Source organism: Bos mutus, chromosome 15, assembly GCF_027580195.1.
Source record: "Bos mutus isolate GX-2022 chromosome 15, NWIPB_WYAK_1.1, whole genome shotgun sequence".
Lineage (NCBI taxonomy): Eukaryota > Metazoa > Chordata > Mammalia > Artiodactyla > Bovidae > Bos > Bos mutus.
The window spans coordinates 74,215,827-74,242,136 of record NC_091631.1 but is presented as its reverse complement, the minus strand read 5'-3'; the positions used below and the strand labels follow the sequence as shown (position 1 = coordinate 74,242,136).

The 26,310-nt window shown below is 39.2% G+C and overlaps 1 protein-coding gene across 1 annotated transcript; it reads left to right on the top strand.

Annotated features, from left to right (window-relative positions):
* Positions 1 to 8,774: 8,774 nt before the first annotated feature.
* Positions 8,775 to 20,481, top strand: MMP13 (matrix metallopeptidase 13). The gene is made up of 10 exons (XM_070383223.1): positions 8,775 to 8,894; positions 8,984 to 9,225; positions 10,267 to 10,415; positions 10,590 to 10,715; positions 12,509 to 12,670; positions 14,093 to 14,210; positions 15,193 to 15,326; positions 16,249 to 16,408; positions 18,216 to 18,319; positions 19,242 to 20,481. Exons 1-10 carry the CDS (start codon positions 8,775 to 8,777, stop codon positions 19,340 to 19,342), a joined length of 1,416 nt encoding a protein of 471 aa, XP_070239324.1. The 3' UTR covers positions 19,343 to 20,481.
* The last annotated feature ends 5,829 nt before the right edge of the window (positions 20,482 to 26,310 follow it).

The window sequence follows — 26,310 nt, the reverse complement described above, 5'->3', positions numbered from 1 at the left end:
AGAAAGGGACTGTCTGCAGATAACTGGAGAGAGCCACCACACCTCCTGAGGAAGAGAGAACAGGGTAAGAAATCCTGGCTTTTCTCCTGCTCTCCAGTCCCTCCCTTTGGCTGAACCTACCTGGAAGTCATTTGGCAAGAAGGCCCAGGAAAAGCTATTGATAGCTATTAATAGCAGAAGAAGAGTTGAGGACAGGAAGTTAAGAACATTAATTTCACCTTAAAGCTAACAAGTAACCCCCTTACACAGGAAACCATAGGTCAGTACTTGAGAGTAAGAATTAGGAATAAGCCAAAATATACAATCTGAAGATGTCTTCCTATATCATTTTAATCCAGACACAAAACTAGAATGTAATGGCTATTTTGCTTTTGAAAAGAATCTGGAGACAGTGTGAAGCAAATCAATGGCTCATGTTGGGTCATTATTTTCTAACTTTTAGGTCCAAGAAAGAGATCATTCAATGGGCAAACCCCAGAGAAATGTGATCTAGGCTTCATATTTGATGCCATGACACAGCTCGAGGGGAAAAATTTACCTCTAAGAACAAAATATTCAAATTTGAACCTAGTACCCATGGAATAGCCTGGGAAACCCTCCAAGCTGACAGTCTGCAAATCCCCTAGTTCAGCTTTTCCCACCACTCTGCTCACTTGTATTCCGGCACAGAACTCTTCCTGTTCCCTGGACAGAAGCCTGCTTGCACCCCTAGTGCCTCTGTGCTGTGGTTCTTTTTCACTAGACTAACCCTCTGCTCCTAGATGTTTGCATGGCTAAACCTCTCTTGTCATCTGGCCTCAGGTTTTACTATTATTAATTTATTTTTTATTGAAGGATAGTTGCTTTACAGAATTTTGTTGTTTTCTGTCAAACCTCAACATGAATCAGCCATAGGTATACACATATCCTCTCCCTTTAGAAACTCTCTCCCATCTCCCTCCCATCCCACCCCTCTAGGTTGATACAGAGCCCCTGTTTGAGTTTCCTGAGCCATACAGCAAATTCCCATTGGCTATCTATTTTACATATGGGAATGTAAGTTTCCATGTTACTCTTTCCATGCATCTCACCCTCTCCTCCCCTCTCCCCATGTCCATAAGTCTATTCTCTATTTCTCTATTATTTATTTCTAAATAAATTCTTCAGTACCATTTTTCTAGATTCCGTATGTATGTGTTAGAATATGGTATTCATCTTTCTCTTTCTGACTCACTTCACTCACATGTATCCCAGTGGTCTCAGTTTTAAATGTATCTCCTTTGACAGATCTTCCTTGACATTCAAGAGAAATTGTCTACCACCTGAGCCCTGTCTCTGGTCATTCTATATCATCACTTCATTTTATATTCATAATAATGTCTCTAACTAGCCAGAATTGCCTCTTTTTTCTTGCAACGCCTACTTTCTCCTCCTCCTAATATCTAAGGGTTCGTGTCCATATCGTTATGCACTATCCTGTGTGCCTGGCACAAGAGTGCCTGGCACAATGGTTTTGCTGAGTGCTGTGTAGGTTAGTTGTGCTGTGCTCAGTTGCACAGTGGCATCTGACTTTTTGCGACCCCATGGACTGTAGCCCACCAGGCTCCCCTGTCCATGGAATTTTCCAGGCAAGAATACTGGTGTGGATTGTCATTTCCTATTCCAGGGGATCTTCCTGAACCGTAGATTGGTTACTGTGAATCAATGATATGTATCAGGCACTTCCTATGTGCCAGGCACATATAGTCCCCATATAACCTATAACACAAGTACTGTGATAATCCTATTTGCATAGTTAAAAAATAAGTAACTTTTCTCCTCACTCTGCTCCCTGTAGAGCGCTGGCCTCCTTGCAGCTTTCCTCAAATCCACCAGCACACTGGTACCTCGGGGTGCCTCCTTTGCTGTTCTCTCAGCCAACAGTGTTCTTCCTCCAGACAGTTTCATAGCTCACGCCTTCCCCTCCCTCCGGTCCTCACTCAAATGTCACTTTCTCACTAAGCCCTTCCCTGCTGTGTGTATAAATTACAGCAGTCCTCCCCGAGCCCTCTACTCCCTATCGTGCTCTATTTTTCTCCTTTTCTCTCAAGGACCAGGATTTTGATGTGTTTTCTTCACTGTTGTATCACTAAGATTAGGGAGCTAACAAATGACAGAGATGTGATTTCGGCTGGTGTAGCTGATTCCAAGAGGCTTCCCAAGTGGCTCAGTGGTAAAAGAACCCACCTGAAGTGCAGGAGATGCAGGTTTGATCCCTGGGTTGGGAAGATTCCCCAGAGAAGAAATGGCAAACCACTCCAGTATTCCTGCCTGGGAAATCCCATGCACAGAGGACGCTGGTGGACCACAGTCCATGGGCTTGCAAATGAGCTGGATGGGACTAAACAACAGCAGTGAGCTGACTCCAAACTCTGTGCTATCTATCTCTGCATGAGCCCCACAGACTTAGTACAGGACCGGATCACTGGAGAGGTAAAAGAAACATATCTTGTAGTCCATAACTTTGGAGGATTTCTTTGTAATTTAGCTTATATTTAGCCAATTTATTATGTTCTTTGCCTTAGATGTGTCCCTACTTGGTCATAAATTTCCAACCAAAAATAAGGTCTTTCTTTGATTCATTATTAACAGGAAAAAGCCTTAGGGCCTTCACGTCATGCTATATGAGTAATTCCAAGGGAATTAGTGAGCTTGGATTCCCAGGAGAAACCCAAGAGGCTGATGCCACTGCCTTTGAACGTAACACTGAGATGACCACCTTTTTCACTGCAGACGGGGACTGAAGGGATGAAATCATCTAGCAGGCAGGCTGAGGCGGAAGCCTTTGTTGGTCATTCATGGTTGCACTGAATTCCTGTCTTTAATCTTCTGAAATTAACTAACTAGAACATACAAAAAAATTTAAATATTAACCTCTTTCATGTATAGTGTTATTAAGATATATTTTGTACAATTTTGAGTTCATTCTCAATTTTATGATACATTCAAAGAAGAAAAGCAAACTATGGAAGCTGGCTACTCCAAATTTATTAAAGGTAACTTTCCTAGAATTGAAAATAAAATAGATGCAACATATGACTAACCTGGCAGGTTTTCTATTATAGAAAGTACTGTTTTTAAAAACCTTCACGATTGACTGTCATCTAAATAAATCAATTTAAAGGATATTCTTAAAATTTATATGTATATGCTGCTGCTGCTGCTAAGTCGCTTCAGTTGTGTCCAACTCTGCGACCTCATAGACAGCAGCCCACCACGCTCCCCTGTCCCTGGGATTCTCCAGGCAAGAACACTGGAGTGGGTTGCCATTTCCTTCTCCAATGCATGAAAGTGAAAAGTGAAAGTGAAGTTGCTCAGTCATGTCAGACTCTTCGCGACCCCATGGACTGCAGCCCACCAGGCTCCTCCGTCCATGGGATTTTCCAGGCAAGAGTATTGGAGTGGGGTGCCATTGCCTTCTCCTATATGTATATGGGGCTATCTAAAAAATCTTGGGGTATTACAGTAATTTTTTTCTTTTCGTTTTCTCCCTATTTTCCAGTCATTATGCAATGTATTTTTTTTTTGTATATTAACTTTTGAATAAAAAAATTTGTCATTTACAATATGTAACAACTTCCTGGGACTTCCCTGGCTGTCCCGGGGTTAAGAGTTCATGCTCCAATGCAAGGGGCACAGTTTTGATCCTTGTTCGGGGAACTGAAATCCCACATGTCCTGTGGTGCAGCCAGAAGGAAAAAAAAGGTAAAGTTATGCAACAACTTCTCCATTAGGAAATAGAGGTAACAAGGTGTTTTAAAAATAGAGTTTCTGCCTCATTGTTTAAATATTAGGGATTTTAAAATATACTAAAATTGCTCGTTGTTAAACCCACTCAGATCCCATTCCTCTAGCTTGTTTCCATCTCTATTATTTACTGCCAAACAAACTTTTCAGAGACATTTGAGCAAGAGGAGGCTAGAATGTGTGTTCTGTTCCTGGTTGTTTTCTCCTACAGTATTTGGTTAAAGCTGCCAGAGGTGGACATTCAGGAACCACTCTTTTTAACAAAAACACAATAAAAATTAAAATTTATTAGGAACAAGCCCAGGAAATTGTGTTTTGAATTTCAGATGTCATACTCAAGTAAGAATTGAAAAGAATTTCACTTTTTCTTACATATTCTAATTCTTTCTTTCAGGGGCCAACCCAGTATGAATGCAAGATCTCTGAAGATCATGCAGTTCAGATGTTAAAAGGAAATGACCTCCTGAATTGCTGACCTTCTATTTTGAAGCTTCAGTATCTACAATAGCGGATTGTGTCATGATTGTGCATAAGTAATTTGGATGGGGCACTCTTACACCTTAATCTAGAGTGTAAGTATGATTAAGTATTTAAATTCTAGCTTCAGTTCAGTTCAGTCTCTCAGTCATGTCCGACTCTTTGCAACCCCATGGACTGCAGCATGCCAGGCCTCCCTGTCCATCACCAACTCTCAGAGTTTATTCAAACTCACGTCCATGGAGTCAGTGATGCCATCCAACTATCTCATCCTCTGTCATCCCCTTCTCCTCCTGCCTTCAAGCTTTCCCAGCATCAGGGTCTTTTCAAATGAGTTAGCGCTTCACATCAGGTGGCCAAAGTATTGGAGTTTCAGCTTCAACATCAGTCCTTCTGATGAATATTCAGGACTGATCTCCTTTAGGATGGACTGGTTGGATCTCCTTGCAGTCCAAGGGACTCTCAAGAGTCTTCTCCAACACCACAGTTCAAAAGCATCAATTCTTTGGTGCTCAGCTTTCTTCACAGTCCAACTCTCACATCCATACATGACCACTGGAAAAACCATAGCCTTGACTAGACGAACCTTTGTTGGCAAAGTAATGTCTCTGCTTTTGAATATGCTATCTAGGTTGGTCATAACTTTCCTTCCAAGGAGTAAGTGTCTTTTAATTTCATGGCTGCAGTCACCATCTACAGTGATTTTGGAGCCCCAAAAAATAAAGTCAGCCACTGTTTCCACTGTTTCCCCATCTATTTCCCATGGAGTGATGGGACCGGATGCCATGATCTTCGTTTTCTGAATGTTGAGCTTTAAGCCAACTTTTTCACTCTCCTCTTTCACTTTCATCAAGAAGCTCTTTAGTTCTTCTTCACTTTCTGCCATAAGGGTGGTGTCATCTGCATATCTGAGGTTATTGATATTTCTCCCTGCCATCTTGATTCCAGCTTGTGCTTCATCCAGCCCAGCATGTAAATTTTAGTTTAGTTCTTTTTTTTTATAGAGCACTTGTGAGCACATTTCATGGGATTGTGGGCCAACCAAACGGACAAACAAAAAGACAGAAGGAAAGAAAATCAGAGACTAGAGCAAAGCAAACCACCAGTGAGTATTTATAAAAATGATAATTTTTGTGTTGGTGTCATTGTTCAGTCACTCAGGCATGTCCAGCTTTTTGCGACCCCCATGGACTGCAGCATGCCAGGCTTCCCTGTTCTTCACCATCTCCTGGAGCCTGCTTCACTGCATTGGTGAAGCCATCCAACTATCTCATCCTCTGTCGTCTCCTTCTCCTGCCTTCAATCTTTACCAGCATCGGTTTCTTTTCTAACGAGTCAGCTCATTACTTCATGTAGTTAGAATCAAATCATTTACCTTTTAGAAAAATAAAGATACTACTAAGTGTCATGTCAACACTAATAATTTACATCATGCTAAACTGAAGCAAAATATTTTAACTTGAAGGTTCTTTGCTTTATGAATTTTTATAATTTTAACCCAAATGGCTCGTTGTTTCTATTATTTTAACTTGAAGGTTCTTTGCTTTATGAATTTTTATAATTTTAACTCAAATGGCTCATTGTTTCTATTATTTCTAAGCTGGAACACCCCTCTGCTTTACTTAAGGGTTATTCATAGATGTTTTTGGTTCTTTCCTGGGTGATGTTTTGAACTTAGAAATTGATGATGACATATGTTTTAAAAAGCCCCATATTGCTTATGTCTGAATCAGCAGTAGACACATATACCTACACATATCTAATTTCCTCTGCAGTTTTGTTTGCTCATTCTACAGGTTTTCAGATTTCCCAGTGATTCGTCAGCTTGTTAGAACCATTTGTACATACTAGTTCAGCCTCATTGTGTTAAAGGTGTCATTTGAAACCACAAACGACTTCACCAGAAGGCCTGTTAAAATGAATTTTAACAATTAGTCTGAGATAAGGACTTGTGTTGACAAGAAGCTTGCCAACACATTTCCATGTGGTGACACATCCTGATCACTGTGTGAAACCATCCCTCTCTGAATGATAGCCTATAGGCAAGAGATTTGATGATTTTCCTAAGGAATTGATTTCTACTTTAATCTGAGGAACTTTTATTTATTCCCCTGAGAAATGTGCAACAGCGTGTTCTCATGTTCTTTCTGTGTTTTATCTTTTGCACTGAAAAATGCAAATAAATGAAATGAAATAAGAAATTAATAAACTATTGAAGGTGTTTGATAGTAAGCATAATTTTTAAAGTTGAAAAATGGTGACATTGATTTTTATTGTTCATTAAAAATGTTTCTTTGTGGAGGAGAAAATGTTGTAATCACCCCAAGAAAGAGGCTGTTATCTTATCCTTCCCTTCATCTTCATAGTGACTAGTGACGTATGCTGCATTGTTGATGCCCAGTCAGTGTTCACGGATTTAATAACTTAAAAATTCTAGTTTAAAATGGGGCCACTTCTAGATAAATATGAAGATCTAAAGTACAGTTAGCCTACTTTATTTTTTTCACCCACTTTCAAACATTAAATAAAATATCACTTGTTTTTAAACTTCTTGTTCAAGGAGTTCTTTTTTATTATCTAATGTGACTTTATAAAAATGTATTGGTAAAAACATATGCTTTCTACTGAACTGATTTCCTGTAAGCTTAATAGATGAATCAAAATTTTGGATGATTTTCACTTACTTTAAAAATAAAATGTTGTACAGGGAAGAGGCTTAGAACAAATTATTATTTCGCATTGCTGATTGAGCCTAAATCAAATCTTGAACTCAGGAAATAATCTATTGTGGGGATCTATTTGGCTCTGTTTTGGATAAAAGCATAATAAACTTCCCTCTAGGGATTGGCTACATTTGATAGGTTTTTCTGGTTTTCTCTGAGGTACTGGCTAATATAGATTATAGCATTTTATTTTAAGGATATCCCTTCCCTTCTCACCCTAATCTGTATTCATGCTCCTTCTGTTTGTCTTAGTGTGTTTTCTGACTTAAGTTTCTCTCTGACTCTTAGTCACTTAAATTAACTTGCGTTTTCAACAATTTGATCAATCTGAAAATCATGGCCCGTATTGCTCTATCCATTTACATCTACAAGGAATCAAAGACAGGATTCTGATTTCATAGTATTAAATGTGTGAAGTTCTAAAGGGAATAATAGACTGCTGCTGCTAAATTGCTTCAGTCGTGTCTGACTCTGTGCGACCCCATAGACGGCAGCTCACCAGGCTCCCCCGTCCCTGGGATTCTCCAGGCAAGAACACTGGAGTGGGTTGCCATTTCCTTCTCCAATGCATGAAAGTGGAAAGTGAAAGTGAAGTTGCTCAGTCGTGTCAGACTCTTAGCGACCCCATGGACTGCAGCCCACCAGGCTTCTCCGTCCATGGGATTTTCCAGGCAAGAGTACTGGAGTGCCATTGCCTTCTCCGAATAATAGACTAGAGGCCCCTAAAGGACTGCTTTCTCGAGTCATTGGATCAAAGGTACTTCTATTGTTTAAACTTGAAAATGAAAATCAAGACACTTTAGAGTCCTAGTTTTCCTGAGCCCTCCCAGAGCTTTGGGAACCAAGCAGCTTTGAGAAAATATCTGAGAATGAAGAGAGTAGAGGTCATATTCCATGGCAGTTAAATACATGCTGTCTTTAACCTACTGGCCGGGATTCAAATGCCAAGTAGAAGCATTTTATTAACCATATCACCTTAAATGAGTATTTGACTTCTCTGTGTCTCAGATTATTCATTCGTAAAGTGAAAAACAAGTCTTCCAACAGTACCTACTTCACAAGGCTGTCATAAAGATTAGATGAGATAACACCTTTAAAGTCTAGCCTGCAGTAATCCCTCAATATGTTAGCCATTATATTGTATTCCATTATATTGTATTCTAACACATTCTTCTATTTCTGCCTAGACCTGTAGGGAATTTGTGCAAGGCTCCATGTTGGTTGAGAGGTCACATCAGTGCTTTTAAATTCCAACCACAGCACTCAATCCGGTGGTGAGTCTCTAAGCTTGGTTCTGGTCCAATTCTGTGGCCTTCGGGTATACATAATATTTACCTCTTAGGTGCTCTGGAAAAAATGAAGTTTAAAACTCACCAGGTTATAAACATTCTGGAAACAAGACTAGGTTTCTCTTTATGGAAGTAAGTGTACTGTCTTGATAGTCTTATCAGAAAAAAAAAAAAAAGTAGTTGCTCTCCTGCAAAGGGGAAAGTTTTTTTGCCAAGTGAAGTGAAAATTTTACTCTCTGGTTTTTCCCACAATAGCCATAAATACGCTGAGGCTGTTATTTTGCAAGATGGTTTTTGAGACCCTGCTGAAAGGAGAGAAGCCCTCGTATTAGATTTCCCTCAAATTCTACCACAAACCACACTTCTCGGGAGGAAAAAAAAGGCGCAATGTAAGCATGTTTACCTTTAACTGACTAGGAAGTTGAAACTTGTCCATAACTGATGACTCACCACAGTAGGTCTATAAAAGTAAAGGTACTTGTCTGGGAAAAGACAGCTGCCTCCAGGCGGATCATCCAAGATGCGCCCAAGGGTCCTGGCTGGCTTCCTCTTCTTCAGCTGGACGGCTTGTTGGTCTCTGCCCCTTCCCAGTGATGGAGATTCTGAAGACTTGTCCGAGGAAGACTTCCAGTTTGCAGAGGTAGAGTATTTTAACAATTCCAGTGATGTGATATGTCTCATAAATGCCCTTCTCTTTAAAAGAGGGTCATTTTGCTCTCCTTTTTTTAGAGCTACCTGAAATCATACTACTATCCTCAGAATCCTGCTGGAATCCTGAAGAAAACTGCAGCAAGCTCTGTGATTGACAGGCTTAGAGAAATGCAGTCATTTTTTGGCTTAGAGGTGACTGGCAGACTTGATGATAACACCTTAGACATCATGAAAAAACCAAGATGTGGGGTCCCTGATGTGGGTGAATACAATGTTTTTCCTCGAACTCTCAAGTGGTCCAAAATGAACTTAACCTACAGGTAAATCATAGACTATTCTTTCTTTAATATTTGTTGCTTTCTGTAATATCAACTGTCTAATTTTCAGCACAAGCTACAGATTACAGAACACGTATGGTCCCATTGTTTTAAGTAGGCCTTAGATTTTAAACTGGACATTAAGTAGGTCTAGGAGTGACTTTGGGCTTCCTTGGTGGCTTAGATGGTAAAGGATCTGCCTGCAATGCAGAGGACCTGGGTTAGATACTTGGGTTGGGAAGATCCTCTGGAGGAGGGCATGGCAACCCACTCTAGTATTCCTGCTTGAAGAATCTCCATGGATAGAAGTGCCTGGCAGGCTACTGTCTTGGGGTTGCAAAGAGTCAGACCCAACTTAGCAATTAAGCACAGAGCACACACTTTAATACTGTTGATGAGAATATCTTATAATATATTATATATTATTGTTGCATTAAGCCAGCATTATTTTTTTTGCAAAACTAAATATATTTCTTTCAGATATAAAATCAAAATAAAAGAGTAGTTTCAAGAAAATTTGAAAATGTAACAATCATATTTATTATGAGTGCTAAAAATGGAGAGTTTCACTCTCTTATGAACTTTACAGAGCCATTTCATTCGTTTAGACCATAGCGATACAAAACTTTTAGCATGGCAGCCATATAAGTTTTAGTAAACATCTAAACACTTTAAACTTAAGATGTCAAATATTTGGAGATACTCAAGTATCTAATCAAATTCTTCATGGCATTATATTCTTTGATGAGATGGCTGGATGGCATCACTGACTTGATGGACGTGAGTCTGACTGAACTCTGGGAGTTGGTGATGGACAGGGAGGCCTGGCATGCTGCGATTCATGGGATCGCAGAGTTGGACATGAACTGAACTGAACTGAACTGATGACATCATAATTAAGAAGTTATTTGAAACAGTGGACCTCTAGTAGAACTTTTAGAGAAGCCATTGCGTTTTGAGTTGAAAAGCAGTACTCCAAGAAAATATATTCTAAAAGAGTTTTCACTTACCAAAAATTTGATTCAAGCTTTTTCTGTTAAATAGAATTGTGAATTATACACCTGATCTGACTCATTCTGAAGTGGAAAAGGCCTTCAGAAAAGCCTTCAAGGTGTGGTCTGATGTGACACCTCTGAATTTTACCAGAATTCACAATGGCACTGCTGATATCATGATCTCTTTTGGAACTAAAGGTAATGATGCAGAATAATTTTTGAACATTTTTCTATTCTACTATTGGCTCCATTCTTTTATTCCTTCTTTCAGGTACTCATTAGTTTTTACAGAATTCAACAAAAATTCACCAAGCACCTGGGCTAGGCACTACTGGGTAAAATTCAATTCTTAACTCTTGTTTTTGTGTGCAGAGCACGGTGACTTCTACCCATTTGATGGACCCTCTGGTCTGTTGGCTCACGCTTTCCCTCCTGGACCAAATTATGGAGGAGATGCTCATTTTGATGATGATGAAACCTGGACAAGTAGTTCCAAAGGTAATATTTCTTATAAAGATATAATTCATGATTATCAGATCCCATTAAAAAGAAGTTAAGAAGCATACTGTAAATTATATTTGGTATTTGATTATATTTTTCAAAAAAGTTTAATAAGGATAATAATCTTAGTTTCTACAAATGGCATTTCGACAAGCCAATATGCAACATTAAAAATGAGCAGAATCTACTTAGTCTAGTGGCTTGAGGGATTCTAGCTAACTCTGAAATAGGATCAAAATGCTTTCTGTTAACCAAGGTGTTATTATTGTGGATTACTTCTGACATGTGAAGAAGTACGGTTTATTACAAATATAAATCTAAAAACTATTAGTGCTAAATATGTAGATTATAAATAAGTTGGATGTGAATTGAAATAGTTTTTTTTGCTTTGTAGAAATATTAATGGCACAAATCCAGTCATATTTCTATTCTCTGTTATATGATTACTTCTTTAGACTTGTCTATTCCACTGATTTTTACAAATACCACTCTAGTAAATCAGTATAGTTTCTTACTTCAGAAAGTCTGAGACAAACCAGATTAAAATGTATTTACAAAAGCAAAATGAAACTGTTGAGAGGATTCAGTCAGTAGTTGAATCTTAAAGGCTCAAAAGAATTGAGAATGCTAATTTAGGTAGAAACGCCGAATTATTCCAACTAGGGCTTAATTTTGGAGCTATATGGACTCTTAATTGTGATAGTTAGAGGGTAGTCCTCAAAAACTTCTAGTTTTTATTATTCATTTAAAAAAAAAGGAATTATTTTTCCAAAAAGTAAAACTGGGCATTGAATAATCAATGTCTTAATGCCTATGCCACCATCTGTCTTTGGAGGAAAAGGTGGGAGTTTGCATATTTAAAGTCTGAATATATCACAGATAAGAATGGTTTTAGGAAGAAAGAGCAACACCTAGTATTGTTAAGGCGTAGTCACAGTAAGCCTCAGTTTTTGGTTCCTGCGTAAATTCTGGGTTTAATGAATGATCATGCTGCAGTCTGCACAGTTCACTAAGTGGATTACATACTTTCTTCATGTATAGGCTATGATAGCAAAGGGTATTTAAGGTCAAACTAAAACCACCGGCTCCAGCTTTCATGTGTTTTTTTCTTTCAATATTTTATTTTTTTCCTATTTAAAATACCAGAAGCATCAAAAATTTGTGGGAAGAATGATTAAAGGAAATAATGTAAACACGGAGACACAGTGGTCGTTGACAGTAGAGGAAGGTTGGCCAATCGTGTCTAGAGTTTCTGCTTCTTTAAATTCTAGAGTATAGAGATATACTGGAAAGGAGGATTTGGTAGGAATTTGTTCTCAAGCAGATTCCTGGAGACCGCATTTAATGCATTCTCTATGCTTGGTCATCATACCTTTGATTGCTGGCTCCTGTTTAGATGATTTTCTAGGCAGCACCCTAGACATGTATCACCTTAAGTTTTTCCCCCATGAGTTTCCATTTAAGGTCATCACTCTCTACTTTCCTCACTGACATGAGAAAGCAAAGAGCAAATCAGGATTACTAGTGTCTTCACAGTAAAACCTTATTGATTGCTAATCAATCTGTTGATAATCTGTGTAGGCAGCTATAGTCAAAGGATTACCAAATTATTTATAATGATTAAATCAACATTTTAAATCTTCCTTTAAGCAACTGAATATTAACTTTAAAAACTGCGTCAAACAGACAAGGAGAAATGACGACATAATAAATAGACAAAGAAAAGAGTGTTTATTCTGTAAGTTGGTCACTGGAGGACCAATTTTCTCAGTTCCTTTCTTTTATTACAGGCTACAACTTGTTTCTTGTCGCTGCCCATGAGTTTGGCCATTCCTTAGGTTTGGACCACTCCAAGGACCCAGGAGCACTCATGTTTCCCATCTACACCTACACTGGCAAAAGCCACTTTATGCTTCCTGATGATGATGTCCAAGGGATTCAGTCTCTCTATGGTAACTACTGATACATCAGCTTGCCAGCAGAAGACATATACACATTTATTTTCTAAGTTATTAATGAATTTACCATCGCCAATATTACTGTCCTGGTTTTGCTATTAACACCTGGAGAATCATGCTCATTTTTATTTTAAATATCAATCTACCTGCTCAAGTAGAAAATATCCCATTCCCCAAAGTTTTTGTAGAATGTAACTCCTTGTATTTGTATTTTATACATCGCAAGGTACATTTGATATCCTGACGATACCTCTGACAGAAGAAATGGCAATATTTTATTCTTCATTTGATGAATGAAGAAACTAAGGCTGTAGAGTTTAAATAGTATGTCTATAACAGCTGGGTGAAACACACTAGATAGGAACACAGCTTTTGGGGTAGCTTTCACAGTGAGAAAGTGAGATTTCAACCAGGTTTTATAAATTGTGGGTATTCTTTCAACTACTCCTGTTTACCACAGTAGAAACCATTCAAGTAGCCCATGGTAGTTTTTAACCAATATCTACAGTGAACATTTGTAAGAATTTCTTCATTTTCCTTCCAAATTTTCAATAATATTTACAAAATACTTAAACCTCAACCCAAACAAGCAAAAATACCTACCATAAATAGAAGTACAGCCGTAGTACAGTCATCAGTGTAAACACTTCTAGAACACAGAGCTCAGACAATGGTCAGGCCAGCCCCAAGCTATTTTCTCTTCTGGATTGAAATCTACCATAATAGCTCGTGAAGGCACAGGCAAGAATTTTGCAGTTTTTACTATTTCTACTATATCTTGGCTGAAGGACTTCATGACAGAACTAATAGGACATAGGTAGTGAAAAAGAAGTTTAGAATGATTTTATGTCCTGCAACCCTTTTGCACTCACGTGAGCTGGTTGGAAAGTTACCAACACGTTACAAGTCATACCAGAGTGGTCGAAGGCCGGCTTTTCACTGAGATGCAGATACACAGTGATAAACTCTAAAGCAAGGTGAGCTGATGTTGGCAGCTGGTCAAGTAGGCTTGAGAAAGAGCCCAAAGGAGGGCTCCCACAGAGATGACGTGCCTCCAGAAATGTCTGTGAGAGCAATGTGTTTCTCAGGAGCAGTCTGTGAATAGGTTGTGCAAAGCATGGGGATAGTTTCCCCAAAGTCTCTTGCTCCCCCAGCCCGTTTCTATCACCAACCTCAAGAAAGCTGAATTTGAAGCTTAGATGATTCTCAAGGGTTTTAAAAGTTGAAAACAGAAGGGGAAGTCCCACAGGCAAGGCCGTGGTAGCCCTGGAGGAAGGAGGAGGGATTACGGGTTCTTTGGCGCATTATGTAGGAGGTGGCAGGACCCACTGCCCTCCCTGGATGAAGCCCTTCCTGCTCTCCATGGTAGGAGCAGGTCATCCTCAGTCACTTCCTTAACTCATTTCATGACTGCAGGTCCAGGAGATGAAGACCCCTACTCTAAACATCCGAAAACGCCAGACAAATGTGACCCTTCCTTATCCCTTGATGCCATAACCAGTCTCCGCGGAGAAACACTGATCTTTAAAGACAGGTACTCTTAGTATTACTTTATGAAACCTGCATGCGATGAACATTTCTGAAGTCATGTCTGAGATTACCAAAACATCTTGTCAGAATTCCAAAGGAGGTGAAGTTAGTAAAAATAACAGACCTTTGGACAGTTTATTTACATATATCAGATGAAATAAAATAACTGATGGATAAACATTTTACCTTTCAATGGATAATCTTGGCATTGTACAGCTTTCTTTGCATCTTTGGTTGTAGTTTTTCTTATAAAAATAACCAAATACATATAGGAATACAATTTATTTATTTAACAAAACACAATAATTGAAATCAATTACTATATTAGTGAGTTGTTACTCATAATTTCACATGAATTCATTTTGGTATGGAAAAGCTTTGGTTCTGGTAACATATGAGCATGTTACAGCCTAAATCTATAGGTGATGAAAAACGAAATACTAATTTTTAATTCTGATACTGTTTTAATATCCTTATTTGTTCACTTACTCATTAATCCATTGTTTAATTGTCTGTATTATTCTCTCATTTGTGATCTAATAGCATTCCTTCTTCTTCTATTATAGCTCCAATTTCATTTTGCTCCAGTGTTTTCTCTTGTATCAGATTCCCCAGGTCATGAGCTCTTGGGAGCATAGCTTGTGTCAGTCATGTTTTCTTTCCAGAGCCTGACACAGTGCCTGGCATATTTGCTTGCCACTTGCAAGATACGCAAAACTGACAAAAATGATCCCAACATACAAAGGGCCTGGAGCCTTTATAAAGGCTCCATGAGACTTTTCGACTTCAGTATTTAGGCTAGAGTTAAGACAGAAACAGCTTGTTTAACTGGCATTTAAAGGGAAGTGGAAATCTTGCCCCTCCACGGGTGGTAGGGAATGGTTGTATTTGGCTTATCTGTACTCATGTGGAGACAAGTGGCTAGCAGGATAGAAACACTGCACTCAAACAAATGATGCAAACTCTGTGTTTTACTTTGGTGTCAGATTCTTCTGGCGGCTGCATCCTCAGCAGGTTGAAGCAGAGCTGTTTTTAACAAAATCGTTTTGGCCAGAACTTCCCAACCGTATTGATGCCGCCTATGAGCACCCTTCCCATGACCTTATCTTCATCTTTAGAGGTAAGATTTCCACCAGTGAAACTTCGCATATGCCTGGAGCAGGCAGCGATGAATTTTAACTACCAGAGATTTAATAAAATGATCGTTGTAAAAAATATGTCTAAATTAAGAATCAAGTATAACAAAATGGAAGCCAGAAAGCACCCGAAACCTTTCTGAAACCAAATGTCCTCAATTTGACAAGTAAAAAGTCTGCATTATTACTCATATCCACTCTTTGTTTCTCTTATTTCCTCTTAAAAATTATTTGCTGAGAAAATGTTATAACAATGTACATTTTTAACAATTCAAAAAAATTATTCATAATTCCTCCTTCTGAAAGGTCAATTTATTTTCTCACTTTATTGTCTAGTCCCTAATCATATGTAAAACATACAGTAAACATTTCCATTCATAGTATGTATGCATTTTAATATTTTACTTGTTCCCTTGACACAGGTTCCCAAATTGCTATTCCAGCTGCGTGATCATAATTTGTATTAGCTACATAGATCCTACTAATGCTGTTTCTATTGTGTGACTATTATAATTAATGCTATAATAAAGTTACTTTTTAGAGAAGAAGACAACTTTTGTACCAGTATAAAACATGAGTTTTCAATCTAATTTCCTCTTCCTACTGTGCTGCTTATTTCTATAGAAATCTTAATGTGTTTTTAACCCAGCTCCAATCTTAATATTCAGAGTTAATGGTCAAATTAATTATAATATTCCATTGGCTATGCTTACATTTAGGAAATTAGGATCTTAATTTTTGAAGAACGCTCATACTTTTGTGTTTCTTAAACATGGTGACCACAAACATTGACTAATTTACTTATAAATGTGTAAAATGATTTTCTCTTTGCTAAAGTAAAGGTCTACATACGTGAGTTTTAATGGATTCCCTTGAATAATAAACTGATTCTTTCACTTATTCTAGGCAGAAAATTTTGGGCACTTAGTGGTTATGATATTCTGGAAGATTACCCAAAAAAAATATCTGAACTAGGATTTCCAAAACACGTTAAAAAGATCAGCGCAGCCCTTCACTTTGAGGATTCAGGGAAGACGCTCTTCTTTTCAGAAAACCAAGTCTGGAGGTACGGCAGCCATGTTTACCGTCCCCCGCCCCATCATGTGTCAGAGGGTGAAGTGAGCCTCGAGCATCTCCTGTTGCTTAAAATTATTATCTCATGCATTACTTTAAATGTTAAATGAGTCATTCATATTCCGTGACAGCTCCTGCAAGTAGCCCCTAAGATAGGCTTTTGAAAGTCTCAAGCCTTCTAGAAAAATTCACATATAATTCTCACCCCTTCTGGGCCACACTTTTCTTTCTTAGTCATTTGTTGTACTTAAGCCATGGCAACGCTGTCTCTCTTATTTTGACATGTTCATTTCATCTTTCTCCTGGATTCTCTTTCTTGTCATCCTCTCCTAATTTCCATGCAACCCCACCTTCTGGGGCCAGAGGGAACACAAGAATATGTGCAGGGAGAGCCTGAGTGCGAAAGGGCCACGATTTCTAGTCTGTTGGTCCAGTGCAGAGGCTGGCCAGGAAGCTGCTAGGTTTATTATACTTTGTAAAGCCAGACCCTTGTGAAAACCAAGTAGGACTGGACTATGGGAAACGTGTAGAGCTTAAGGCGGCATTGACATTGGCAATGTTTGTGAGCCCAAGTCTATTCAGGGATGATTATCTCATAGGTGTCCAAAACTTGGAATTTTTAAAATGGTAGCTTTACTTCCTCTACACACGTACACTCATGTGTGCATGTGTACACACACACACTCCTGTACATATTATCTTTACTTTTTGACTTATTTCTGATAATGACACTCACAACTTTAAATGCAATTCAATTAAATACAATACTATTACATATTACTATCTAGGTTCTACCTGGTCTAGTATTTCTGTCCCTTTATCCTATATGAGGTCTGTGGTTTGGTCAAGATGGACTGCTTACCATATCTCAAAAGCTTTGTGCTTTTATCTCTGCATAACCTTCCCTTATACAATTTTCTTTGTCAGAGGTCTTTCCCTACATTTATCTTCTTGACATTCTATCTGATGTTTAAAGTTAATTTGAAATACCATTTTATGCACAGTCTTTCTTGATCACCCCATTCAAAAGCTATCTCCCTTCTCATGTAATTCCTGTGACATCTCCTGTATATTCTCTCATGATGTTTAGCCCCTATTGCCTAGTGTTACAATGCCATCTGTATATGTCTTAGCCTTCTTGATGGTGCAATGATTCTTAGCTTTTACTTATTGGACTGTACCTCAAGAATATAAAAAGCTCTCATCAGTAACAGTAGGAAGAGTGCATCATGGGAGGTTGTTCTCCTAGGCTGATTTCAGAATGTGTTTGGTTGGCTAGAGTGTGAGTTTGTGCTGGGGAAGAGGAGTGTGGAATGTATAGTTATGAGAGGAGAAATCTATGCTCCCCACCCTTGCTTTATTACTACCATTTGCCTCTGTAACTTCCTTGCGCAGAAACTGAGCCTTAAATAGTTTAGTATCCACGACTGCCCTTAGCAAGTTGTCTTACACATAGTGAGAGATCAATAGACAATTGTTCAACCCAGAAACGTATGTATTTGGCTCTAAAAATGCTTTCCTAATAACATAGTTTTATAATAGATGTACAAATTTTGAAGTGGAAATGAGTTTATAACCATCTTTATAAACACGGCCTTTAGGCAAGTCGAAGTAGTCACCAGGTATCTACTATATACTCAGTATTATAATTCTTAATTTAAAAAAACTACCAGGTGTTTTGAATGGACTTAAAAATTGGGAACTTTGTCAATTTTGAAAGTTGCCATTATATCCACTGTATTATTTCTAAAGTAATTTACCTACAACCCACTTAAGAGTTTCTTTTTCTTATTATATAGCTATGATGACACTAACCATGTGATGGATAAAGACTACCCGAGACTCATTGAAGAGGTCTTCCCAGGAATTGGTGATAAAGTAGATGCTGTCTACCAGAAAAATGGTAACTATTTCACTGATCTTAGTGGAGAGCTTCTGTAGCCCCTCAGTTAGAACTTAGATTCACTAATGAAAACCTTGCATAATTAAGGCATTACTTATTGTGACTACTTACACAGTCAGCAAGCAAAAATTAATATGCTTACAATAAATAAGAGCTTAACTTAATGACTGCTAGTTCTATGAATAAAAGATGCCAAATCTTAAACACGGCATTAAATTTAAAGATATTGAGGGCTTCCCTGGTGGCCCAGATGGTAAAGGATCTGCCTGCAATGCAGGAGACCTGGGTTCAATCCCTGGGTTGGGAAGATCCCCTGGAGGAGGGCATGGCAACCCACTCCAGTATTCTTGCCTGGAGAATCCCCGTGGACCAAAGTGCCTGGCTGGCTACAGTCAATGGGGTCGCAAAGAGTCGGACACGACTGAGAGACTAAGCACAACACACAAGATGCAAAAAGTATTACTATAATTAAAATCAGGGATGAATGGGGAGTATTTTATATGTGAAGACAAATAACATCATAAATATAAAATGTTTTTTTCTTTAATTATGGAAAAGGACATTATCTCTAATTTGCAACAAATAACCAATATTAATAACAAGCATTTGGGGTCATTCCCCAGAGGTCTAGACTGTACTTTCATAGCTGGGCATGGCCAAAGGAAAAAAATAAATTCAAACCTCAAAACTGGAACTCATGCCAACACAGCAATTAATTTGAGGTGACATTTTAGGAGAGCTAGAAACCTTTATACATTTCCCCTTCTTTAAATTATAAGCAATAAGTTAAAGCATTAGTTGTGTTTATAATGCAGGCATTGAAATGTTTAAAAAAGTGAATCTAACAGATTGAGATTTTAATGGTAGCTAGAGTAAAACTTTATTTTCAAACTTTGAAATCTTTTTGGTCTTTTTCTTATAGGTTATATCTATTTTTTCAATGGACCCATACAGTTTGAATACAGCATCTGGAGTAACCGTATTGTTCGAGTCATGACAACAAATTCCTTATTGTGGTGTTAAAAGTGTTTTTAAAATATTGTTATTTAAATCCTGGAAAGCATTTGAGATAACACTTCCAGACATTTGGGGGGTGAGTTATGGGAGAAGGAGAGATATCGGGGAAAGCTTAGTTCTGTGAACGAGCTTCAGTAAGTTATCTTTGACTATTTAGTATCTATACAACTATACGTGGCTGGAACCACATTGTATTTTAAAGTCATGAAATTCATTATCTCGATGAATCACCTAATTCTTGTGTGCTATGTAGAGGCAGTAGTTGACAACATTCCCATCAAAAATGAGGCATATGGTGTGTCAAAGAGAGTTACTTAACATATTATTTATAAGAAAACTTTGAAAAGACATAAAAGCAAATATATTTATCCAATTAATGATTTATCTTTACTAAATGTTATCAAATAGCATGAAAATGAAATTTGGGGGTAGCATATGACATCTGTACACAAAAATAAACCAAAGGGAAATGTCTGCAGTAAATACATTTGAGACAACTTTCCAAAGAAATATTTGGATTTTGCACTAAAAATATTTGGATCTACGTGCCCCTCTTCATACAGACACTAAGAAAACACCACAGTCACTAATGTTAGGAGACAGAGACTAGCGGTGAGGACAGAAGATGCGGCCTTCGGATTCTGCTTAATTTTCACTTTTGACAGTGACTCAAAGACTGCTCTCAAAGAAGACAGTTATTCCTTTTCATATTTATAGAAGACAAAGTATTAAAATATTTCAGGTATTAAAATATTTCAGGTCTTTCAAAAACATCAGAGTAAACTAAAATTGTTAACAAAATGATCTAAGTCCATAGCATCATTTTTCATAAATCATTTGATTATTTAAAACTAAAAGTAGTGTTTTACTTTTGTTTTATCTAAAAGTGTTTTAATTGTCCAGTTTACCTTGGATATATAAGCTGTTTTTGAAAGAAATAGTCTAAAATACATCTTACAAATTGGAAATTGTATGTTAAAAAAAACAAAGATATCTAAAATAAAGAAAACATGGTCCTCTTGAAGAATAAAATTATTCCTTTTTTCTCCTTTTTTCCCCCTTTAATCCTTCATAACTTTTGACAGTGCCTTTCACTTGGTACTTGTTGAATATATAAATGGCCTTGAAGGGAAGAACCATTGTGTTGAGAGATCATATTCATAAAAATTCAGGCAAAGAAAAGAAAGTGTACTGTATATGCAAAGTGTATTAGGAAGTGTTCATGTTGTTTATAATAAAAAGATATTTTCAACAGACATTGGTATATGGTATATTTTTGTCTTTTGGTATAATTTTATATATAATTATATAAATATGTTGCCGAGGTCCAGCCCCGGCTGATCCAGGGTATTCGAAGGAGAGACGGCTTTGGCGACTATTTATTTATTTATTCATCAAAGATATGAAGAGTAATAGAATGAGGATAGCTCAGTAGGAAAATTCAGTGGAGAAAAGAAGCTGAGTAGCTTGGTTTACGCGGAAAATCAATATAACCCGTGACACCAGGTTAGCTCTGACCACGGAGGCTGCAGGCGCCCTCTCAAATAGCAGAAGGTGCCCCACCTTAGACACCTTCTCGAGTGAGTCTTAGAAGCCCAGGCAAATAAATGGTCGCAGAGGATATCTGCGCTCCAGATGGAGACTCAGCTGGAAGTTAAGGGGAAGAATGACATGGGGAGACCAAGCGTTGGTGAGCAAGGCCCTTAGCTTTATTTTCAACAGGGGTTTTTATACCCTAAGTTACACACAGAGGATAATAGGGGATGCAAAGTCAGCAGTCTTTGATCCTTATCAAAAACCAGGGTTTCTTTCCTGCAAATTTATCGTATACAAATGGTTTAGGTGATTTACATCATCTTCTGGCCAGAAGGCTTATTAACATTTTATGACTCTTGACAAAGACTTATCAACAAAGACTTGTTTTCTCTAAGAGTAATTATTTTAAGGTTTGGCACCATCTTCCGAAGATAAAATTGCATTCCTATAGGGCGGATGTGTAATGGGTTTACAACAAAGGAAAGAATTTATTACCTTAAGGGTCTAAAGTTACTACCACCAAGGCCACTACTTATTTTTTCTACATACCAACTATATTAATTAATACACATTCAAAGATACAATTCAGGGGATGTAGAAACTTGGCAACAAACATTGGCTTATCAATGAAATCTTTTACTAGTTTTATTCTGACAGTTTCTAACTCTCTGAGAGGCTCTAAGCTATTTGAATATCTTAAGCTTCCCGTGCCTCTCGAGGCTGGGAGACTGTAAACAATCGTATGCATAGCTGAAGGAGACCGGGTAAATTTGTCAGGCGAGTTTGAGAGCCATCTGAGGGGTTTGGATTTAAACACTCCTAGTTGCCCAGGAACTTTATTAATTGGAGCTGTAAGTTAACTCTTCGACAGAGAGAGCGAGATGGTGGTGGGGGACAGCCCCCAGTAAAGTCAGAGGTGAGAGCACAAAGCAATAAAGTAGGCAGACTCTGGTTTTTTGGGGGTAGATGCTTGAGAATATCCGGGGGGACTCCTGAGGCTCGATCCCGCCTTTGCGTGTGCCAAGCCTCCTTACTCATGACCTTTGTCACGAGTGGAATGTCTCTCACCAGCTCCCGGCAATATGTATTTTTTGGTATAATTTTTCTTCAAAGAATGTCTATTTAAATTATTCCTTTCTCTAAACATATGTTTCTTGGTGAATGTAGTTCGTTACTGTTTTTGTTTTTTGTTTCTTTATTTTGTACAAAGACCCTAAATCCAAATTTAGTGTTAATTGTACCAGATTTTGTTAGCTCAATTTCTGGTCGAGTTTGCTTGGCCTGGCGCTGATGAGCCCCCTCTTCTGAGCCAGCTGCCCTAGACTGAGCCCGCGGGTGCCTCAGTCTCTTTGCCGTGAGTGTGCCTTGGTCACGAGGAGGAGACAGCAGTAGGTCTAAGTTAGGAAGACTGGGTCCTGATGCTGACTCAGTGCATCACTTCAGGCAGCTCCTTTGAGCTGTTTGGGCTTTACATTCCTGTTGTGTGAGATGAGAGGCTTAGCCGCTTTGGGGAACATGGGGATGCAGGGAACTCTAATAAGGAAGACGGATACCATCTAGGAAACTCCACTGTTTCCTAGTTTCCATCTAGGAAAGTCCACAGAGCTTAAACACTGGTCTTTTCTGTTTTCTTGAGCACTGTTCATTTCAAACATTTAATAAGTACCTGTTCAATGTCAGGCACCTAATATGCTAGAAAAACTTGATCTCTGAAGAGTTTCTATCCTACTATGGAAACAATGCAATTAGAATTGAGTAGATTAAGTGCCTTTTCAAGGGAGCAGTGGCCACCTGTTGTGAGTGCAGAGAAGACTGTCGTTTCCTTCCGCCCAGTGGGCCCCAGTTCAAGTCATGCACTTTTCATTTTCCTGGGCAATTTAATAGGATTCCTCATTTCTAAGTTTTGTTACCGGAGCAGAACATCATCCATCTACTCATCCATCCAATAAATAAATAAAAGGTAGTAAATATTAATTCCTGTCCTGTGTCAGGAACTTAGGTCGATGCTGGGAGTACAGTGAACAGGAAAACCTCATTGCTTTTTTGGAGCTCACAGTGTAGTTGGGGAGACACACATCAATCAAATGAGTATAACTTAAAACGATGATAAATGCTACAAGGAAAGGAAACCTGGTGCTCCGAGGTCCTCTACTACGGGGAATTTTACCTACTGTGTATATGAGGGGAGGGGCACAAGAGGGTCACTGGGGAAGGGCATCACAAGGGAAGAGAGAGATCCCCAAGCTGTCATGAAAACTGAGGGCTACCCAGGCAGTGCAGGGAGTCGGGGGGAGGGCCCCAGGCCACACCTTCAGACTAGAATGGAACTGTTGGAACCCAAGGAGAATTACAGAGGGGGGTAGGGGTTCGGCTGCCCTGCACAACCTGCAGGATCTCAATCCTGACCAGGGACTGAAACCTGAGCCACAGCAGTGAAGGCCCAGAAACCCAGAATCCTGGATGCCAACCACTAGGCCCACAGGGAGTTCCCCTACAGAGAGTTTTATGAGGACATCGGTCAGGTATGGATGGATGAACTGTACCAGGAATCCTCCAGTCCAACCGTGTTCCTCCCACCCTTCATGGCCAAACACAGACCAGAGAATCTCCCTATGATAAACCAGGAAAACCTTTTTCATTGTTAAAGCCTATTAGTTAACATTTTAAGAAATGGCTAGGTCATTCTAGGGTTTGACGTGTGAGTATGTAGTTCTTGGTCATTGAGTCAGCTGATGGAAACATGAACTCTGAGCATAATGGGGATCTGCACAATTCTGGAACAAGGTGGGGATGTGCCTCCCTCGGAGCAGGGGGAAGCCCCTCTGCAGTAAGGCTCCCCCTGGCCTGGGGCCCAGCGGATCGTGCCTCGTGCTGCTGTGGTCAGCTCACCATCCCCACCTCGTCTCAGGCGGATGGCTTGGCTCTCGGGGAAGCTCCAGTGGAGGGCTTCCGGTTCATGCCTCGTGCTGCTGTGGTCAGCTCACCATCCCCACCTCTCTCAGGCGGATGGCTTGGCTCTCGGGGAAGCTCCAGTGGAGGGCTTCCGGTTCCTCTCTGCAAAGGACAGCTGCTTTAGAACAGCACGCACAGTGTGCTCCAAACGCCGGCAGCATCGGTGGCACCTGGGAGCGCGCTAAAAAGGCCCAGGCTGCGGCACCCCAAGCCAGGAAATGACGGAGCTGTGTGTTAACAAATCTGATCCCTCACGGCACACAGTCCCTCAGAAAAGGCCACGCAAGGGCTCCCAAGAGAGACGACATCGGGGTTCTTGGGGTTCACAACTCCCTGCTATGATCTCGGGGACCCTTTCCAGAAGATTCATAGCATATGCTAGTATATCAAAGGCTACAAACAGTTCCGTGTCAAAGAAGCTGTTTAGCCTGTTGAACAAGGTTTGACAAATATATCAGAACATGAAACTCATTTACATTCTTTTACTGTTGTTTTTTAAATAGTGAAAACTTTTATATTTGGAATTAGCCAGCTGGACTCAGTTTAGATGATATCAATTTTGTTGGCAACATCCAGAGCATCATAGTCAGGAGCCAGCTGAACGTCTGCCTCCTTCTCTCCATCAGGCCTGATCAGGGGGCTGAGCTTAGCCCGGTCACTGTCCTAGAGCCTCTTCACAGCCTGTTTAATCCGGGGCTTTGCTGGCCTTGACGCCCACAGTGAATACCAGAGAGCTGTTGTCTGCTATTTTCTTCATGGTGACTCTGCGGGAGGGGGAATTTGGTGACGGCATAGTGGTTCTTCGTTTGTTTCTCCTAAGGCCGCTCTTCTGAGGATATTTGGGCTGCCTCCCAAGCCACAGTGTTTTGGGCCACAGGAAGGTGGGTGACATCCGGATCTCCATTTTTGTGGCTGCGGGCGCCTTTCAACCCTGTTTTCCTGGCCCTTGAAGCCTTTGCTTTGGCTTCAGCTTTGGGAAGGGCAGGGGTTTCCTTCTTCTTGAAAAGGCTACTCTATTTTTTAAAAAGATGTTTAACTTGATTTCAGAAAAATTTTCATTTGCTTTCTTATTTGCTTGTGTGGCCTTGCTCATGGATGGTTAGATCGATCAATAAATAGAGATATATGGTCAGGATTATTTTCTAACTCCCATCTCTGCTCCAGTCTCGGTTTCAAGTTCCCAATCTGACTGATGTTACCTGGATCAGTGTCTTTCCCCTGTGACCAGAACACCAAATTGAAATTACACCAAATGTCTATTACACCAAAGTTTCCCCTTGGGAATGAGGGTTGTATTTAAAGCAAAACAAAACAAAACAAATCTCAATACAAGTAGAGCAGTTCATCCTAATAGGCTGTGCTATGAAATATGTTACAGTTAAAATACAAAAAGCCTGTTCACACAGATATTCCTGTGTGATGTGAGGAGACCAGATGAATGTTTTATGAAAGGTAACACTGCATCCACAAATTTGCATTTGCCCAGAGCTAATGCCATGCAGGCTACAGTCCATGGGATCGCAAAAGAGTTGGACATGACTTAGCAGCTAACAACAATAACAATAATGCTCTGCACTCAAGTTGAATTGTAGCTAGTAATAGCCTCTTCATCACACATAATGAGGGTGAAAAGTTTGAAAAGTGAAGTGAACCAAAAGTTCATATGGTTTTTAAAAAGCAGCAGCTAACAAGATTCTGTGCTGGTGTAACAAATTTTGCCCTTGAAGTGATCCTGGGAGAACTTTCATGTTATTAATAAATTAAAAATAGTGTCTTCGATCTCTGTATCCTCATATCAGAATAAACATGCCAAAACATATACAGCAGATCTCACAGAAAGATAGTCGCCATACCTCGCCACCAAATTTAGTCCCAGTTGTAGAAAACACCGGGGAAGGCAATGGCACCCCACTCCAGTACTCTTGCCTAGAAAATCCCATGGATGGAGGAGCCTGGTAGGCTGCAGTCCATGGGGTCGCTAGGAGTCGGACGCGACTGAGCAACTTCACTTTCACTTTTCACTTTCACACAATGGAGAAGGCAATGGCAACCCACTCCAGTGTTCTTGCCTGGAGAATCCCAGGGAGGGCAGAGCCTGGCGGGCTGCCGTCTATGGGGTCACACAGAGTGTGTGTTTTTTTTCTTCTTCAGCAAACTTCATATATATATATTTTATAATTTTTGACCTTTTTTTTTTTGTTGTTGTTTTTTGTTTTTTTCTTCTTTTCTTTAACATTGTATTTTTGAAATTCCAAACTCTACTCTAGATTTTTAATTTTCGCTTTTTGGTATATGTTATCAATTTTGTACCTATAGTTTTTTTTATATAATTTCTGTGACTTTTTTTTTTTTTTTTTTCTTCTTCTCTGTTTCTTTCTCTTCTTCTTTTATATAACATTGTATATCTGAAATTCCAAACTTTACTCTAGATTTTTAATTTATGCTTTTTGGTATTTGATATCAATTTTGTACCTGTATTTTCTTTA

What these genes read in the sequence shown, in the direction of transcription:
- MMP13 (XM_070383223.1), top strand. Translation starts at nt 8,775, where the DNA reads ATGCGCCCAAGGGTCCTGGCTGGCTTCCTCTTCTTCAGCTGGACGGCT. An exon ending in AAAATGAACTTAACCTACAG is followed by an intron (nt 9,226 to 10,266) that starts GTAAATCATAGA and finishes TCTGTTAAATAG; the next exon opens with AATTGTGAATTATACACCTG. An exon ending in GATCTCTTTTGGAACTAAAG is followed by an intron (nt 10,416 to 10,589) that starts GTAATGATGCAG and finishes TTTTGTGTGCAG; the next exon opens with AGCACGGTGACTTCTACCCA.